At 47.4% G+C, this 20,608-nt stretch overlaps 1 protein-coding gene across 3 annotated transcripts in view; it reads right to left on the bottom strand.

Annotated features, from left to right (window-relative positions):
• Positions 1-20,608, bottom strand: part of ERICH2 (glutamate rich 2) — a 406,715-nt gene that overhangs the window by 61,993 nt on the left and 324,114 nt on the right. For all 3 annotated transcript variants that reach the window (XM_086958687.1, XM_086958688.1, XM_086958689.1), the window contains one exon: positions 923-980. In XM_086958687.1, the coding sequence (XP_086814813.1) occupies positions 923-980 (58 nt within the window). The remainder of the gene's footprint in view (positions 1-922; positions 981-20,608) is intronic.

Below are 20,608 nucleotides of genomic sequence, written 5' to 3'. Positions count from 1 at the left end.
GCCGGCTCTCTGCAGCTCTCGGTTCCTGCTTTCTCCAGCACGCAGGCGCAGCCGTTCTAAAGGCGCCTCCCCATGCACAGGAGCGAAAGATAACGTCACCTCTTCAATAACAAGACAAAATGCCAGCTCCCACAGAACATGCCATTCACCCAAAGGGCAGAATGCTGCTCACAGGCAAATAATTACACAATGTAAACAATTTCAGAAGCAGAACATGTTAATATGGTAGGATTTATTGAAATGATAGTTACTCCTGTCACCTTTGTTTTATCAGGAGCCAAAACAAATATGTTACGCCACTTTTTTTTCAAAATGAACACCATTCAGGACCTGGCATGCGGGATATTTTAGGCGAGAAAAACAATCGAAAAATTAAAGCAATTAACAGCCGAAGCAAGAAAAAAAAATAACAAGTGAGGTCCCCGGCCGTGCTGTGATTGGCTGACGTCACGGGGGTGTCCCGGGCGGCAGCCAATCACAGCGCGGCCCGGGAATGACGTCACGGGGGTGTCCCGGGCCGGCAGCCAATCGCAGCGCGGCCCAGGAAAAAGGGGCGGGGCTTAAAAAAAGGACCAGAAACGCCCCCGAATCGCGTTTTGACTCGGAAAGACTGATTGACAATGCTGTCTTCCAATGGCTAGCCTCCATTTATGGAGCTAGCCAATGGAAGAAGGGGCGGATTCAAGTCCCCCATATAGTAAACAATAGCTTTCGACTGGGAGGGGCACTGCTTCGCAGTGCCCCCACCAAGGTCGAAACCTAAAAAGGGTATGCATGTTTGGAAGAAACATGCACAGTTGAATGATTATACATACACAGAAGTACCCATTTCAACCTATGAAGTGGTTTTCATTTTAATTTATTAAAAAGCTATATGGTATACAAATGATAAATGGGCGGTAAATTATTAAATACTACTTACTCATTTGGCAAAGTTTACTTGCTAGACTGTAGTCTCGTTCCATGACAGCTTTCAGAAACTGAAAAAAAAATATTTAACGTTAATACATTTTTTTAAACCAAAAATTGGAATAGAAATGTTTCCAACTTTTTCTTGTAAGCTTCTGGATATAACGTTCTGAACTGCATTAAATTACTTTGTTTACACTTTAATGTATCCTTACAAGAGAGGGTCTACCATATGAAACTCAAACTAGCCATAGCCCAAACTGCTTAGCCTCACCGCATCTTCTCTGCATGAAACATGAAACCCCAAACATGTTTCTTCACTTTTGGACTTCCTCAGTAATATACACATATGACTTATGTGTGAATTAACAAGGTGCAAGCCACATACAACTTTAACCAAAAGGGTTAATACCTGAATTTTAGCCACTGCACAGCTTTTCTGACTATCCCCCAGATGCATCAAGCACACACTCTGCGAATTCTAAATAGCGAAAAATACTGAATCGCTAACTAGAATTCGCAGAATGGGATGCATCATCAAAATCGCTAATCAAGTGCGAATCGCAATCGCCGTATGCGAATGTCCCAAAATCACAATTAAATCACAGCATTGGCTGTTTCCCAACCCCAAATTGCGATTTTGCAAATACCGAAATCGCAAATAGCGATCTCGCAGATTGCGAGATCGCAAAAACAGGAAGTCGCATTTTGAGCACAATGATGACATCACAACCAGGAAGTAGGCAGCTCCATGACTCATTTGGAACACAGAGCTGGATAGAGGAGGAGGCACAGCACTGAGCTCCAGGAGACACACCCTGCAGTCCCAAGACAGGACACACATTCAAACCACAATGTCCCAGGATGCAGCAGGATCCAGTGAAACTGGCAGGAAAAGGAAAATCAAGTTCTCCAAACAAGAGCTAGAGTACTTGATCGAGGGAGTCAGCAGGGACCATGACAAGCTTTTTGGAAAGCTTTCCAGGAAGGTGCCCAAGCCTGACAAAACGATTCAAAAAGGGGGCTGACAAAAGGCGCATCTGGCTGCGCATCAGGGCAAAGGTCAATGCCGTAGGAGTGACACAGCGGTCAATCGATGACCTCAAGAAGAGGTGGTACGACCTCAGAGGCCGTGCCAAGAAACGCATTGCGGAGATGCTGAGGGAGAGACTGGCACAGGAGGAGTAAACTCCACAGTTACCGCAAACACACCACTGGAGGACTTGGTTGAGGACACCATCAACCCTGCAGCCTGCGTGAGGGTCACTCAGCTGGACACCTCCCAAGCCACACAGCAATCACAAGGCAAGAGCCATGCAACTGTGACCCCGTCCCCTAACAATGCCCATGCCCCCAGAGCTAGCCATTTGGTGACCCCAGGAATGCAGTCCCTGCCCATCAGAAATGCCCAATTGCATTGTGGGACCTGTAGTGTGACAATGTGCCCTGATAACCACACACAGCCAGAACAGTCAAGTGAAACATATCCCTAAAGCCAGTCAGGGAATGCAAGCCTGCATGTGTGTTGCTACATCCCAGGTGCCAGAATCATATCATTAATCATGCACTCATTCACATCACAGGTGCTGCAGAGGCTGAGACCTCAGATAGCGAGGCACTCCATATTGTGGAGACTCCAGATGAGACGGAGGGAGAGAGCCATACAGCCCCAGCACCAGGACCGTCATATGCACCGGCACCTGCACCAGTACCAGCACCTTCCCAAACGTACAGGGCCACCTCTGCAGCCACAGGAGGAGTTAAACCACCCTAGGCTTCACACATGGCAGTGGATCGGGTATGCTCAGACGCGAGTCCCGTGCTCTCCATGCCACTGGAATCAGCTATCCTGGTAGATGACGGCTGATAGCCAGAAACCGGTCCTAGGATGCTTGAATCGGGTCCAGGGAAGACATGGCTTGGCAGTTCGGGCTGGACTGTTCCCATGAGGCACAGGGTCAAGACTGATTTGCATATGGCCATGTCTGAACTGGGGTGGTGTGGTGAGCAAAATAACGATGGATTGTTATGTTATGTTATTTATTTTCTTCTATAGCGCACGGCTACTCCGAAGAGCATCCCGGCGCTTTGATTAAACCCAGATCTGTGGCTGGGGGTGAATGTTTTGCCATTGTGCAACATTACGTCCATCAACTGTTGTTTTTGCTGTGGATCAGACCCCACCACCACCCAGGAGGCAGACACCCCGCACAGCCACTGTGCGGTCCCAGACAAGCGGCCGGTTGAGGCAGCAGCGGACCGTGGCCACACGACCAGACAGGGAGCAAAAGGGCCAAAATCTAGGGCTAGGATATGAAGCCTGGATGCCAGCTGTGCATCGCAAGCAGGCACAGCACATAGCAGCCATGCAGCTGCAGCTGTACAAAACTGCACGCAATATCAACCAGCTGACAGAAAGTGTGCAGGAGCTAACGGCTGCAGTGAAAGAAAACAACCAACTGATGGTGGCGCAGCAGGACATCACCCGCCGACGCCACCGCCAGCTGCTGACCCGGTTATCTGCCTATACCCGGTCGAACCACCTGATTGGGAACGCGACATCACAACTGTTGCGCAGGTTACTGGCCATGCAGCTACAAATGGTACAATGCTGCCAAGATGTAGCAAGGGCCTTGGAGCAGGTTACCACCGCAATTGAGAATCAACAGGTGTGCGGCCATGGCCATGCAAGGGAGGGGGGTGATGATGCCAGTGAGGGCACATCGAGCCTGAGCAGCCTGTCTGTGCCGGTGCTACCAGAAAGGCGCCGCAGTTCCAGGCCCAGTGCTGCATCATGGCCGCACACTCCCAACGTGGAGTTGGAGAGGTGACAGAGTGCGCCCGGCAGGAGGCGCCAGTGACTGACTGAACATTACCAGCAGTGCCATGGTGATGTAACCACGCACGCCTGCTCTGGATACAAGAGCCTGTACGACGCAATACAGTTGTAATATTTTTTGATAATATAAAGCACATCTAGAGCTTGTTGAACATAAAAATAAAAATGTATTTTGAACACAAATCTTCCTCATGTCATTAATTCATGTGGCATACATGAGTGCAGTGTTGTGTGAGGGGTATGGGTGCACTAGAAATAGTTCAGTGTGATGTTGTTATGGCGCCTGTGTTCTTCAGCAGGATTCTCCCCACGTCCATGATGCACATGTGCAGTTGGCAGGTTGTCTCCCTCCGAGTCACTACCAGACACCTCCACAGGTATCCTCCGCTTGGTGGCAATATTGTGGAGTATGGCACACACGGCCACGATGCGGCAGCAGAACTCAGGCTGGTATTTGAGGGCCTCGCCAGTCTTGTGGAGGATGCGGAATCGACTCTTTAACATGCTCAATGACATTTCTTGTGTGTATGTGCGCAGCATTGTAACGCCGTTCCTGTGGTGTAGCAGGGTTGAGGTTTGGGGTGAGGAGGTATTCACGGAGGCCGTAGACGCTGTCACCTGAAGGATAGGAGCAGAGGGTCAGTGCCTGTTATGCGCAGCTACATGGTCTTGACATACTGTATGTGGGCATGTGTACTTACCTAGGAGATGTCCTTCGCCAAAGTCACCCCTGGCCAAGCGGGTGTGTATGCCGCTGTGCTGGAAGATAAACAAATCATGCGTGCTCCCTGGGTATTATGCCACAATGTCTGTAATGATGGTCTTCGCATTGCAGACCATCTGGATGTTGAGGGAGTGGTATGACTTGCGGTTCCCGGTACATGTATTCGGTCTCAGCGGGTGCACAGATGTGAATGTGGGTGCAGTCAATGCAGCCAATTACATGGGGGGAAATGGGCGGTGTGATAGAAGTCCAGTTTAGTTTGCGTTAAGTCCTGTTGAGTTGTTGGGAAGGTGATGTAGTGATGGATCCGGCTCAGCATGGCGTCCAGGAAACTCTGTAGGCAGCGTGACAGGGTACTCTGTGATATACCCCCTGCATATGCAACTATCCCCTGGAAGCTTCCGGAGGCCAGAGGTGCAGGCAGCACAGGTCCTGGACATGGGCGGGCACAGCATTGGTCCTCCGTGTTGGGTGCTGCATCAGGGGGTCAAGGTCTCTGATGAGCTTCTTTATCATAGACCCATTGAGCCTGTATTTGGAGTAGATCTCCTCTTCAGTCTGGCCCAGGAGTGTAATCCGCAGCCTGAAGATACGCTCCTGGATCCTGTGTCGGTTCTGGGCTGCAGCCTGGAGCCTCAGTCGCTTTGCCACGATGTAGAGACCTGGCATTGTGACTTTCCACATGCTCCTACTGAGTCTCCTTAAGTGTGTTTGGTTTACCCGACACCTGTTTGCAATTTTTTTTTTCCAATTGGACTTCATGGTTACCACCTGGTTTTGCTTCTCCATAAATTGCGACCTTTTTGCGATTTTGGGTATTTTCGCAAATTGCGATTTATGATGAATTTGATTTGCGATTTGACTTGCGAGTTCGCAATATATTTGCGAATTTGCAATATTTTTCGCAGAACATGTGGGTAATCGCTGTTAAGGAATCTCAATGTGGGTTGACAAATGGATTTGCGATTGTTTGTTTTGCGAATTCGCTATTTGCTGCTTTTGTAGTTGATAAATTGCGGGAGCGGAAATCGCAATCGCAAACGCTGTTTCGCAGCTATTGTGATTGCTATTTCGCTTGATGAATCTATGCCAAAGACTTCTAACTGTAGATTCCTCACCTTAGAATATTTCCCAGGCGTCTGACTGGATCTTGAAATGTTTTTGAGCAATACTTATGTGTGCCTCTGGTAGGTGGCACTGACTTCTCCATGACTACGTAAATCGCTCCGAATGTGACTTTCGTATGCCCATTTAGGTGCCTCCATGTGCGTTTTTTTCAGCACCAACAGACACAGATCTGGAGCTAAACCAAAGGGGATGATGGACGGAGTGTTGAACGTTGCAAACACTCACCCCCAGTCAACTGAGTTTAATCCTTCATCATTCTTTTGCTCACTCTCCACCCCAGTTCAGACATGGCCATAGGCAAATCAGTCTTACCTTGTGCCTCATGGGAACAGTCCAGGCCGAACTGCCATGCCATGTCTTCCCTGAACCGGAAACAAGCATCCTGGGACCGGTTTCTGGCTAATCAGCCGTCATCAGCCAGGCTAGCTTGAATTCAGTGTCAAAGTGAGCAAGGGTCCCACGTCTGGGCATACCCTGACATCCAGTGAGTGAAGTGCCCTTTCTGCTTCATTTGAAGGATTCTGAAAGTATGACTTTAAGACAATTGGTTCACGAACGCGAAAATCTGTTGGAACCTTCGGTATGAAATTAAGATTAGTACCTAAAATAACTGTGTCCTTTTTAAATTCCTAGTATGATCTTTGTATTGTAAGAGTCTCTATTTCGCTAATTCTTCTTGCCAATGTAAGGGCTATGAAGAGAGCTGTCTTCCATGAAAGATACCTGATGTCGCCTAATGTATAGTTTCAAAAGGCCCTCGTAACAATTGAGCCAAGACTGTATTCAGCTGCGAAGGAATTGGCATTTTTTAAGTTGGAGGACACATTCTAATTAGTCCTTTTTAGAAATTCTTTTATTTGCCTTTGTGGGCATAAAGACTTTTGGGGACAGATGTACGACCATTCCATTTTGCACTCGCAGTTTGCGATTTTTTGCGACTCGCAATTTGCGACTCTTAAAATGGAATGTACAACAGTGTCTGAGACACTGTTTGAGACTTCCAATGGGGTCGCAAATGATCTGCCTCATCAATATTCATGAGGCAGGTTGCAATTTGCCACCCATTAAAAATGGCCAGCGCTCACAGGGAAGGTGGCCTGCTAGGGTCAGAGAACCACCATGTATGTGACTGCTTTTTGAATAAAGCAGTTTGTTTTTTTAAATGCAGCCCGTTTTCCCTAAGGGAAAACAGGATGCATTTAAAAAATAAAAATAAAAGTGTCTGTTTCATTTTTAGGTCTCGGCTAGAAGCGAGCGAAGCTCGCTCTCGCCAGAGACCCTATTGTTAGCGGCTCAGCTTCCCAGGACGACAGCACTGGCCGCGCGCAAGGCGATTTGCGCCGGCCACGCGCACGCGAACGCGCTGTCCTCCTCAGAAGCTGAGACGCTAGCAATACCTCCCGCTGCTTGCGCATGCGCCGTGCCCAATGGAAGGTTTTGGGCTTACGCATGCGCCGTGCCCATTACTGCAGGACCGGCCGCGGCAGACCCGGGGCTGCGGCCGTCAACGGAGCGCGCGATGACGATGCAAGTGTTTGTTTTCTTTCTTCGGCTCCTCCCCACGTCGCGTGGCCATGTTCGTCCAGTCATATGACCGCAAAGAAGGAATAAAGAGACAGCCCGGGTGAGTCATAAGAAGCCGAGCACGGGCTGTTGTGTGAGCAAAGGGCGGCAGTGAGGCCACTGGAGTTTTCCAGGACAGATTTAATAGCGACTAAAAGTATGGCTTGTTTCATATCTAGGCAATATGAGGAAAAATGTAAAAAAGGGAAAAGTCTAAACAATGCATGACTTGGCTATTTACATATTTGTTTGCACAGAAATGCTGAGAGCACTGATCTGATGGTGTCTAGTCTCATTAAATCAATATAAATCAACATCCATTTGGAGGGAAAATAATTAGCGTGCGCTTTGTGAGCGACGAGATCTTACACCAAAGTGTTTAAAAGGAAAGTTGCACATCCCATGAATCTGGTGCCAGTTTCGCTCCAGCATATTGGCCCGGAATCTAGCACATCCCAAACAATGTAGAAGGGGCAGTTAAACTCACATAATCCAGTAGTAAACAGTAGGCCGTAGTTTAGATCCATTTATTAACCCAAGCCATTCAGAGCTGTAGGGAGGTGTGCGCAGGTCTACCTTTTGACACAACACTGAGCAGACCGAAAAAGCTTTTCTAGCCTCAGCAAATGAGGGCAAATGCACATTTCTAATTATGAGGGCTCCTTTGGCCGTGAAGCCTTTCTCTACTCTCGTTGATTAAATGGTCTTGTATTAACAAGTATTGTGGATTTTACGAGGTCACCATGGTACCAGACTCTTGTGAGTGGAGGGACGACAGCTAAAACCTGGCTTCACGAGATTCCTCATAGTAAAACCATCAGTTACCTAATTGTTTTATTTCGTGCAGAGTGGTGAGTGCAGAGTGGTGAGTGCAGAGTGCAGAGTGGTGAGTGCAGAGTGGTGAGTGCAGAGTGGTGAGTGCAGAGTGGTGAGTGCAGAGTGGTGAGTGCAGAGTGGTGAGTGCAGAGTGCAGAGTGGTGAGTGCAGAGTGGTGAGTGCAGAGTGGTGAGTGCAGAGTGCAGAGTGGTGAGTGCAGAGTGGTGAGTGCAGAGTGGTGAGTGCAGAGTGGTGAGTGCAGAGTGGTGAGTGCAGAGTGCAGAGTGGTGAGTGCAGAGTGCAGAGTGCAGAGTGGTGAGTGCAGAGTGGTGAGTGCAGAGTGGTGAGTGCAGAGTGGTGAGTTCAGAGTGGTGAGTGCAGAGTGGTGAGTGCAGAGTGGTGAGTGCAGAGTGGTGAGTGCAGAGTGGTGAGTGCAGAGTGGTGTGTGCAGAGTGGTGTGTGCAGAGTGGTGAGTGTGCAGAGTGGTGAGTGTGCAGAGTGATGAGTGTGCAGAGTGGTGAGTGTGCAGAGTAGTGAGTGTGCAGAGTAGTGAGTGTGCAGAGTAGTGAGTGTGCAGAGTAGTGAGTGTGCAGAGTAGTGAGTGTGCAGAGTAGTGAGTGTGCAGAGCATTGTGTGCTGTTGAGTGCAGAGTGCTGTGTATTGGCAATGTTAATGACAATGCCCATTTATTTTTGATTTAAAGAAAAAAAATGTCATGAGCAATGCCAATAGCTCTACCTTAAATGATGCCGAGACCATTGCATTGCAAATGCTTGTTTAAGAACAGACAGTGGTACATAGGACCACTGCCTGCTTTGAAAAAATATGTTTGCTGCGACTGGCTTACCACCTACTTCAAGTAGGTGGTAACAGCCATTGTTTTGCGACCGCATCTGCAACTCTGTACATACATTTTTTTTTACAGAGTTTTATATAGCACAAATTTGACCCGAATCGGGTATCAGAGAGCTTTACATAGCACCAGTTGCATTACATGAGGACACATTCATTTTTGTTAGGCACGGGGCGATTAAGTAATTTGCCCAGAATGACAGGAGGTTCAGCATCATCGCCGAGACTCAAACACAGTTCCCCAGATTTGAGGTTGACTGCCCTAGCTGTTAGGCCAACTCCTCTCGCCTAATAGGTTACTGGCTCGCAAAATAGGGTTGGTACATACCACACACCTTTTTAGTGGTCGCAAACGGGAACTCTGCACTAAAAAGGGTTGTATACCTGGCCCTTGGTTCCTAGTTTTCCTGAATCTCAATATTGCGGCAAAATGAACTCTGATTGAACTATGAAATTATGCAGAGAGAGCTAAACTGTGTAGGTACGTTAATACTTGGTATTGTTATTTGAAGAGCACCAAATGCAAAATCTTAGCCATTTTGCCTGGCCTGATTTATTTGTGGATCCGGCTGCATTATTGAGAGATATTCTCCTAATGGAACTCATTCTATTCAGGAACCAGGCCACTAAATTGAGTAATTCTGGATTCCAGTGTATTACCTGGCCATTGTTCATGGATGGGCAGAGAGTAATGAAAGACAAAAGACCCACTTAATAAATTGCATTTTGTAGTACATAAATAGTATTACAGTAGTGCTACTCAGGCACTAAAAAAAACAACAGACAAGCGTACAGTCAGACAACTCTGTCTCTCCTATCTTTTTTGTGCAAAGAGTTCTGCCACTGAGGCAGAGATCTCCACTCACGGAGGCATACAAAATAGTAGTGAATGTGGGAGGAACAAGAGGGTTTGGCTAAAATGGGGAATAATTACTACTAATAGTAGGAGTTTAGGGAAATTTAAGGAGGGGCATGGGAAGGATATGCTAATACAAAACATTCCCCATAAAAGAGAAAGACAATTTAAATTCAAGGAATACACTTCTAAAGTAAATACCACCTTATAAGTGCCAAAGCAGCTGAAAAGGTACTTTAGGTCTGCCTTGAACTAAGTCAAGCACCATACATGGCAAACCACTAGTACTGCAACGCACTCCAATGGGCATCACTGGAGGCAGAGAATTAAATGAATACAGTTAGGTACTAATGCTAAATACATTACATGTGTTCAAAATTTAAAATTACACGAGTACATTATTAGGTGCTCAAAAATCATAGCTAATGATAATTATATATTAACTAATAATACTTAATTAAAAATGACATTAAACTTTAATAAAGAATATTTTTGAATAATTAAGAATAACTTTTAACCAAGTTTACTACATGTTAAATAAATATGGTAGTGAGGGTAAGCATCGTTTTAGTATGTTTTTAAGGAATATGTATACATTTAATTTAGCTGTTTAAATTACTTTATTATTTAATACATATTTAATTTGAGAGATTAACGTACTAAAACAATGTATTTTATTATTTCCAGGTTAAATTAACTTTCCCATAATAATATTCAGGGCAGAGGTCTCCACCCCGGTGACAGACGTGTCCGCCAACTAGGCAGAAGATGAAATACAATTGTACAGTTACCTGTAGTAACTTTATGGTTGTGAAAACAAACATAGAAGGCTCAAATTCCTCAATTAAGGGAGTGTAGATGTGCAAGTCTATACTTAGTGGTAAATATTCACTCATAAATGGTGAATAGAAAAAACTGGTGACTTACACCTAAGTGTAAGATAATATATATATATATATGAGTAAATATACACATATGTACTGGCTATAAGCGAAACATGGTTATAGGTTTAAACTAAGCCTTTTCTTCCCATTTTTTCACTCCAGCCTCTACCTCCCAGGATTTTGCTTTACCTTCCTCCTGTTTACCCGCTGCTTTCCTCTCACACTTACTTTATTCAATGACTTGCACTGATAAATGCATAAATTATGCCACAGAAAAGATCCATATGGGCTCCATTTTGGGTTGGCGGGCTACTGATTACTTCATTCTCCAACTACGACTTTGTTTTTACCTTCAGATTAATTCGAGGTTTTAGGTTATTTTTCTGTATGTATTTGCTTTGGGAGGAACCTGTGCTTTCTTTCCCCCGTTTCTCCTAAGTTCTCCCAGGAGATTCTCTTGTGTGTGTTTCTCAGTTCTCTTATGTTTGTCACTTTCTACCGTCCCCCGCTCCTTTATTCTAAACCCAGCACATAGTTTTATTCTCCCGCCACCTCCTCTTCCCCCCAACTTTGGCCTTGCTCCGCTTCTGGCCTGCTCTCAGTGTACACCATGCCTCGTTAAGTCAATATTAAAGTTATCCTGAATGTATCCTAAATTTAATGCGAGGGGAATGAAGTTTAAAGGCACACATTCGTTTTAGTGAAATGAAAGGCCTCTCTTGATGGGCTATTTTAAACTTCAGATATGAAATTAAGGGTCTGTAAAACAAATGTACGCCATGTAAATCCACATACCATGAAGCGGATTTAAACTGAAATCCTGATTCCAATTCAAAATATTTGACTGCACATTGCATTTTTTGCTGTAATACTTAACCGTACCTTTTGGCTGTTATCCATCTCAAGAAATTACACCTTGAAAAAAAACACTGATCTTTGGCAGTTTCTTTCTGGTGTGATTCGTTTCAAAGTGGCTGCAGTGCTTAAGTGTACTGCTGCTTTATTTGCTCACATTGTTTGATAATGGTTTTAATTAAGCCTGGGCGTAGTTCGCGTAGCCGCACTCCGCGGAGCTACGCGAAGACGCACTTGCACTCCGCGAACTACGCATAGCTCCGCGAGCATGCGTAGTAGCTTGCTTGACCCGTTCGCAAGCCATATTTTGTCTTCGGGAGCGCCGTGGAACTATGGAACCTGCTCGAAACCACATCTCCAGACGTCGCCTTCCTCACGGAAACATGGATGAACGCCTCCTCAGCGCCCGACATCGCCGTCGCCATCCCGGACGGATACAAGATCACCCGGAGAGACCGCGTCAACGAGACAGGAGGAGGCATCGCCATCGTCCACAAGAACACCATCCGCATCACGACCAACTCAGACGACACCCCCACAGCCGCTTAACATCTTCACTTCCAGATACACACCGACCCCAAGACCACACCCAGAGGCACCCTCATCTACAGACCCCCAGGACCTTGCACACAATTCAGCGAAGACATCGCAGACTTCATCAGCCCGCACGCCCTCGCCTCCGCTGACTACATCCTCCTAGGGGACCTCAACTTCCACCTGGAGAACAACAACGACAACACCACCACCACCCTGCTGGACAACCTCGCCAACCTCGGACTCATGCAACTGGTGAACACCCCCACCCACTACGCCGGACACACGCTTGACCCAGTCTTCTCCTCCAGCAAGTACATCCCCTTCAGCCACTCCACCGGACTCCACTGGACAGACCACAGCTGCGTCCACTTCAGCTTCAGAAAGACCACGACTCACCACCACCCGCAACAGGTTCCCCGCAGGAACTGGAACAAGATCACCACCGACTAGCATACCACTTCACTGAGCCAGAACCCTCCCGCCAGCTCAACGGACCCCAACCAAGCAGCCAACAACCTCACACAGTGGATCACCAATTGCGCTCGCCCAACCAGCCTCGACCACTCGCAGTCCGGCTTCCGCGCCAACTACAGAACCGAGACCGCCCTCATCGCAGCCACTGACGACATCCGAGCCCTGCTCGACAACTGGGAAACAGCTGCCCTCATCCTCCTGGACCTCTCCGCAGCATTCGATACGGTCTACCACCGCACCCTAGTGCAGCGCCTCAGGAACATCGGAATCCAAGAGAAGGCACTGGAGTGGATCATCTCGTTCCTCACCGGAAGAACCCAGAGAGTCCGCCTCCCCCCGTACAGATCCAAGGCCACCGAAGTCATATGCGGCGTACCACAAGGATCATCACTCAGCCCCACCCTCTTCAACGTCTACATGAGCCCCCTCGCAGCCATCGTACGCCAACACAACCTCAACATCATCTCCTACGCCGACAACACCCAGCTGATCCTCTCCCTCACCAACGACCCAGGAACCGCCAGAACCAACCTACACAAAGGGATGAAAGACGTAGTCCAGTGGATGAGGAACAGCCGCCTGAAACTGACCTCAGACAAGATGGAAGTCCTCATCCTTGGATCATCACCCTCTGCCTAGGACGACTCCTGGTGGCCCCCTGCCCTGGGCAGCGCACCCAAACCAACGGACCACGCACGCAACCTGGGCTTCATCCTGGACTCCTCCCTCTCGATGACCAGACAAGTCAACGCCGTCTCATCATCATGCTTCAACATCCTACGCATGCTCCGAAAGATCTTCTGATGGCTTGCCACAGAAACCAGGAAGACGGTCACACAGGCACTCGTCACCAGCCGACTGGACTACGGAAACACCCTCTATACCGGAACCACAGCCAAACTCCAGAAAAGACTCTAACACATCCAGAACGCCTCCGCACGACTCATCTTGGACATCCCCCGACACAGCCACATCTCCGGACACCTGAGAGACCTTCACTGGCTCCCCGTCAGCAAGAGAATCACGTTCCAACTCCTCACCCACGCACACAAGGCCCTCCACGACCTGGCCCCCAGGTACCTCAACAACCGCCTGACCTTCTACACTCCCACCCGCCAGCTACGATCCACCAGCCACGCCCTCACCGCCGTGCCACGCATCTGAAGATCCACAATGGGAGGAAGATCCTTCTCCCACCTGGCAGCCAAGACTTGGAACTCCCTCCCCATCCACCTCCGCCTGACCCGACCACCTCTGCTTCAGGAAGCAACTCAAGACATGGCTGTTTGAGCAGTAGCGGACCCCCCTCCCCCAAGCGCCTTGAGACCCTCTGGGTGAGTAGCGCGCTATACAAATATCCTGATTGATTGATTGATTGATTGATTGCCTGCATGCTCGGGATGTGTAGCGCGCGAAGTTACCCATGAGGTATGTCCCGCCCACTCGCTTCCCCTTATTTCCGGTCACTACTAACGTGTTCGCGAGTTATTCTGTGCCAGATTGCAGTTTCTGCGTGTTCGGCAACTCGATCTTACCGACAAGCATCCTCGCGCACGTGAAAATGCTGTTGAGCGCGCGAGAACTACGCTACGCAGCAGTTTGCAGAGTATTCGACAACTTCGCGTTCTCCGCGGAGCGCGGAGTTGCCGAAACTCCGCAAACTCCGCGAACGGAGCGTAGTTCTTCGCCCAGGGTTAGTTTTAATTCTCCTGGACACTGAAAAACTCAAGAGCACAAATGTAACTAATCGTCACGGACAAAAAGAATATATTACTAACCTACTATCTATACTACTATAATAAAGGAAGAACTTTGAGGCTTCGAGGCGGGTAAACTCTGGAACCACAGCGCCAATCCACACACCCGATACACCATTGCAATCGTCAGGGTGTACAGATGGTTATAGGCTATATAAATAAAAAAAATAAAACGTTATTTAAAAAATGTACATAAAAAAAAGTAGAAGTAGTCCCTCCGAAGTAGCGCGGCCGCGACGTGCGTGCTCACGTCAGGAGCGCGGGGAGGAGCGGCGTCCAGGAGCGCGACGAGGAGCTGCAGACATGGCGCGGGGGAGGAGCGGTGACGTGAGGAGCAGCGGACAGGCGGGAGGAGCGGTGAGGTGACGAGCAGCGGACAGGCGGGAGGAGCGGTGACCAGCGGCGGTGAGGAGCGAGGAGCGGCGGACCAGTAAACTGAGGAGCACGGGGAGGAGCGGCGGCTGAGGTAAAGGGACCCACGGACAATGTTGGGGCAGGCGGGGGCCCGGGCTTCTGGACAATTTCGGGGCGGGCGGGGGTTGGGGAAGCCTGATTGCTCCCGGACAAGGTCGGGACGGGCTGCTAGTTTATGGTTAATCTTGGGTTCCGGAGGAGCTGCTACTCGCCGCACAGCACTTAAATGCCTCGTCAAGGGTAGTAAGTGCTATATAAATACAATTTACAACTAACAATTAACAACATTTATCTTTGTGAATTGGGCTCATATTGAGGACACTAATATTTTTGTTGAACTGTATGGAAAACTCGCCGGAGAAGCAAGTACTAAATGCATTAATCTTGTACGTGCCTAAATTTGAGTTGTCAAACAAAAACTGACTTCAAAAGGCACATCTCCTTGATGGACTGGTACCTGCAGCCCCCCTCCCACCTCCTTGAGACCCTTACAGGTGAGTAGTCACGCTCAACAAATGCTTTTTTGATTGATATTATAGTTCAGTTTATTACACAAGTTAATACTGTTCTTGCCAACCAACATCCAGTGGCGTACCTAGACCTTTTGCCACCAGTGGCAGTCAGGCCGTTTGCCGCCACGCAAGGGCCGCAGGTAAGAGCGGGGGTGATGGTCCTTCTGTTTGCGCCCGCGATGGCCACAGGTAAGAGCGTGGGTCCGTGGCCCCAAAACTCGTGCCGCTGGAGGCGGCCGCCCCCCAACACTACGCCACTGCCAACATCCCGCTCTACCCAATAATTTATCCCCCCAGAAGATGCTTACATATCTAGATGTTTAACTTTCATGACTTTTTGCTACACTTTATATAAAGAAGGCACCCAACATTCAGGGGTGTAACCTAGTCAATAATGTTAGGTGGGGTGTGAGTCTGAGGTTTCCCAACAAGCAACGAAATGTACCCAACTAAAAAGAATAGCGTGAACTTTTGCCACTGGACAGGCATTATGAACAGTGTTAGGGCGTTAGTTTTCCGTTATTTGGAAAAGTAAGGCCATCCAGCATAGAGCCTCTATGGGATAGCCTGGACTATGTTGTCCACTCTGCCCCCATTTATCTGAGAAGTAAATTGACGAGTGAGGCCCTGGAGAGCAGGCTCGCATAAGCCCATAGCTAACGTCAATACACCAGCACAAAGGGTGGAAAGCGAGAGCAGGTCTTCTAGTAGTCCAGGCCCTACTGAAGATTATGCTTCGTAGAAGAAAGGAATCAGGGGCAACAGGCTACGTGAAAGTTGCAAAACAGCACAAAATGCTGCAGAGTACCTAGCAGTGTGTAATGACATAAGGCACCTAAAACTACAAGAAAGGAAAGTGTGAAGCAACCTGGACTATAAAACCTATGTACACTATGGTGAGCTACACAACAATGAAACGTGATCCCTCATTGTTGCTACCTTTTAATAGAAATTATAGAGATGGTATCTATCACAAATTTAAATATATGAAGGCATAATATATGTGGTGCATCCATGATGCAAAATGCTAGTAGATATTTACAAAGCCACGCAAGGGAGATTTGAGACGCCTTACGTAGCTTTGTAAAATAAATGTCACACAATGCAGCGGTTTGCGCTTCTTTGTGTTACATTTCATTCTGGGAGGTGTTCCATGGGTAGAACATGGGCGTTCCCATGAAATCCACCCATGGATTCCATGCAATCCCAGATTTACAAAGGCTTGCAAACCTGGGATTGCATGAAATCGCTAAGCCTCAAAAGGGGATGGCATAACGAGGAGTAAAATATTTTTTTCTCCAAATTATTTCCTCTTTCTATGTCAACTTCAACTTTGCGCCCAAGTAGAAAGAGGAAAATGCCACGAGAGATTGTTTTTGTGCAGGCGGTATCGCTTCCAGCCCAAAAACAATTTTCCTTCTAACCAGGGCCGGACTGACAACTCCGGGCACCGGGCAATCCCCCGGTAGGCTGGAAGGGGTGGGGGCCGGTTTTTTTGTGGCAGGGGGCCGGTTTTGTTCCTGGGGCCGATTTGGACCCTGGCGTCACCGAGCAGCAAACACGCACTCAACTCTGTGCATAAAATGCAGCTGCTGCCTGATGGTGCTGCACGCACCATCTGTCTGCTAGCACTATAATTTATATTTATTTAAAAAATCCACTGGGTGGTGGCACTGGCTGCACAGCACCATGCACTGAGTCTTTAGCCTCTGCCTTACGTCTGCGCTGCGCGTCATTGACCCTTGGGGTGGGGCCTGGGGTCTGGAGTCAGTGGGCCTGGTCAGGGGTGAACCTGCGCAATCGCATTGGGGCCGCGGAAAAAAAGGGCGCTTGACTGCGAGGCAGAGGAGGCCAGAGTGTTAGACGACAAGATGCTGGAGTGGAGCCTGGAGACTGAGGCCCTGACCCCGTCATTTAATTATTTGTAGCCTGCCCCGGGCCGTGTCTGCTGGCTGTCACCTGGCGCAGTGGCGCCCACAGGTGAATGATTCTGATCAATTAATTAATTTGCCTGGCACTGTCTCTGGGGGCATCATGACCGGGGGAATCAAAGTCGACTTTGAGTAAGGGAAGCGTTTGTCCCCTTGAATAAATCCACGGGCCGGGCCGGGCCGGGGCCTAATCAAGCTTTAATTGCTTTTAATTCCGGCCCGGCCCGTGGATTTATTCAAGGGACAAATGCTTCCCTTACTCAAAGTCAGATCGGGTGAATGCACAAAGGTCTGCCATATGCCTCCCTGTGGCCCCTAAGTGAAGGGCTTAAAGGCACAGCATACCCTGTGGCTGAGTGATTGAACTATTTATTTGTATAGGTTGCCATATTTTCCTGCAGCATTTTCACTATCAGCCTGGTAATAGAGCTGAGTATGATAGAAATACTTCCTTTCAAATATCCGGCCAAATGAAATTTTAAGAACTGTTTCTGTAATTGGTACAGTTAAATACCCTAATTTTTTTAATAGAGAGTTGGAAGATCCATTAGTCATAAAATGCATAATTTTCCACCTGAATTTGCTGGTACCTAGTATCATAAACTGTGTGCAGTACAAAGGAGAGGCAGGAAATGAACATCAAAGAAAGGGAGAATGTATATTTAAAATGAAAAGGCGTTTTTCAGACAAACACAACCTATTGAGAAATTGTGAAACGTGTACATGCCAAACATCTCTAGTTAGATTTGTGTTGGAAAGCGGGGGAGATGCATATACACCTCTGGCCTCTTAACTGTAGCACAGATGACTACAGGGGCGCACAGTATCTTTTGTGTCCTTGTCAGAAGGAAAATAAAACAGGAATTGATAAGTACACTTTAACGTCTGAATGTTGTCCATGAATTCTCCACTGCTCTGCGGAATGATTAAACATTTTAAACCAACACACATGGTTAAGCAGCGGATGTGGGCAGGGTAAATTGAAGTGTGACTACAACTTTGGTGGGGGCGTTCCTACTGCTGCTGATCAAATGGCATGAGAGTTCATGCTGCCTGTTCCGAAGGTTCTAATGTTGGTGCTACAGGCACTACATGTGGTGTGGAGGTAGGGTGTTTGTTGCTCATGGCGCAAGAACGGTGGATGGAAGTTAATGGATTGTTTCACGTATCATTGCTTAAAGGCAGGAGTGGGGGTGCTTGGACATATTAACTCTGACTTGAAAGAGAGTGGTGATGTCCATATTTGAATGTTGTCAGAGGGATGTCCCCTAAAACACCTGTCATGGAATGTCAGAGGTCCATGCTACCTAATTAAGTGAGGGTTGGTAGTCCAGCATTGGTGTGGCATGTCTCCCAGATACTGACTTGATGCAGTGCAATTGCCATTTGCTGGATATAGATACCTGGTGCATGCAGGATTCTCACCTGGCTCCAGGGGCACTGCCGAGGTTGTGGCTTGCCCTAACGGCCAGAGCTGCCGACTTTGGAGCTGGGGAACCAGGTTTGAGCCACGTCTCTGCTCCCTGTGATTCTGGGCATATCACTTAATCTCCCTGTGCCTACCAAAAATGAGTGTGTCCTTGTGTAACGTAACTGGTGCTCAAGTAAAGCACTCCAATACCTTCAGGTCCCGTTCGCGCTATATAAATCTGCAAAAAAAAAATCTGTCAGGATTTGTAGAGTGTGGCTATTCACACAAGAGGGTATCCTAGGATCCTTCTACGATCAGTCACAGAGCAAGGTCTTGGGTCCCTTTCTGACTACCAAAAGACAGGGTGTCGTTTAGAGGTGGAGGAGAAGGACATTTAAGGATTTGGCGGCAAGGTAGGAGAAGGAGTATCCTCTGCTGTGGCTTTGACAGATGAGGGGTGTGTGAGTGAGGGCGAGGGAGACAGCGCAGATGTCTAGAGTGATGGTGGTACTTCAGGCGGTGGCTGATGCAGGCTGGTCCTTGGCCGTGGAGGGCCTTGTAGGTGTGTACCAGTAACTCCAAATGGATAAAAATCGACTTCCATGATCCCGCTCCAAGGTTGTGATGCTGCAGTAGAAGGCCAACATGATGGGGTACAGATTGGGTTTGACTCATCGGAGGCTGGAATTGCAGGTTATTGAAAGTATAATCGTTCCTTATGCAGATGCACTGTGAAATCTTTTTAGTAGAAGGGGTTCTAATATGGTTATGGATGAGGTATAGACAGAATGGCAATGAAGAGTTTGAACAGGATGGAATATCTCTCTTCACTAGTGCAAGGCCATGTTGAGAATAGATAAGAGAGAGGCAGTATCCCTGCTCAAATGAACACAGGTCATAATCAAGGCTTATGTATATTTTCACACTGCCAGTTGCCAGGCATAAGCTTAAAGACAACAAATTGTGGCCACAGGCACTCCTTTCTTAATTGTCTCTCGTGGTTGTCTATTAATTGGTTTTGTCAAATTTTTCCTCCTTTGGCGTGCTGTTTGGTATCATAGGGCTGCCTGTCCCTAGGTATAATAGTTATTTGAGCAAATGGTTAGTGATAAAATATCACAACCCTACCGATCGCACAGCAATCCTTGTCTTAACTCCTCTTCTAATTTTAAAGAACTTTACTTTGCTCTTTGCTCCCGAAATGCAACGGGCCAACTACAGCAACAATCGCCGTAAAATGTCAATTATACTTGTGTGAAATACAATACAACTGTATAATCAAATGTAATGTTGAAAAATTACAATTGAACTTTAAAATTCATGATTTAATTCTGAATAGTGTTCTTAATATCAAATGAAATTAACTGAATAAATATGAAAATTCCATGAATAAATCCTGAAAAGAGCATAGTAAAGTTCTTTAAAATTAGAAGAGAAGTTAAGACAAGGATTGCTGTGCGATCGGTAGGGTTGTGATATTTTATCACTAACCATTTGCTCAAATAAGCTTAAAGACAACCACATACATGCAACAGGAACAGTGCAGCATTCCACCATTTATGCTACCTTGGAAGCTTACTACTTAGGAGCAGAAAAAGAGAAGTTGGTGTGGAAACTGCTGGAAAAGACCAACTGGTAATTTCAGGGAGACGTGGGCTCACTGGAATCCAGGGTAGTTCTCTGAGAAGCACATAAAACAGTGCTTTGGAGTCATATATTATCCAATATGAGGAATAAGTGTAGAGAGCACTCAATCAGAATTGGAACCCTGGAGCAGAGGTTTTTAATCTTTTGATTTCCATGGACCCCCCAATGAATCTGTACTGGAAGCCGTGGACCTATTTAGTTTTATTTATAAATGACTAAGTAATATGCTACACTGGAGCATGAGAATGCATTTCTGCTCCTGATGCATGCTTTTGTTTGTCTGCACATTCCAGTACTGCTTCAAGTGATGCCCCAATCGTCCATATTGGATTCTGTTTGCTGTACTTGCACTGCTCTCACAAATCAAGAGAAGGCACCAACCTACTTGACTGCTCTTCCTTCCCAGGGCTTTAGACAACCTCACAGAGTTTGCCCTTGATCAGTGTGCCGCCTCCCTAATTTCTTTTCAGGGGTCCTCTTTTGTTCCCTAGACAGTGTG

The sequence above is a fragment of the Lissotriton vulgaris genome, chromosome 2_1 (genome assembly GCF_964263255.1).
Source record: "Lissotriton vulgaris chromosome 2_1, aLisVul1.2, whole genome shotgun sequence".
NCBI lineage: Eukaryota > Metazoa > Chordata > Amphibia > Caudata > Salamandridae > Lissotriton > Lissotriton vulgaris.
The sequence above is the reverse complement of the archived record's forward strand: the minus strand, read 5'-3'. Positions and strand labels throughout refer to the sequence as shown.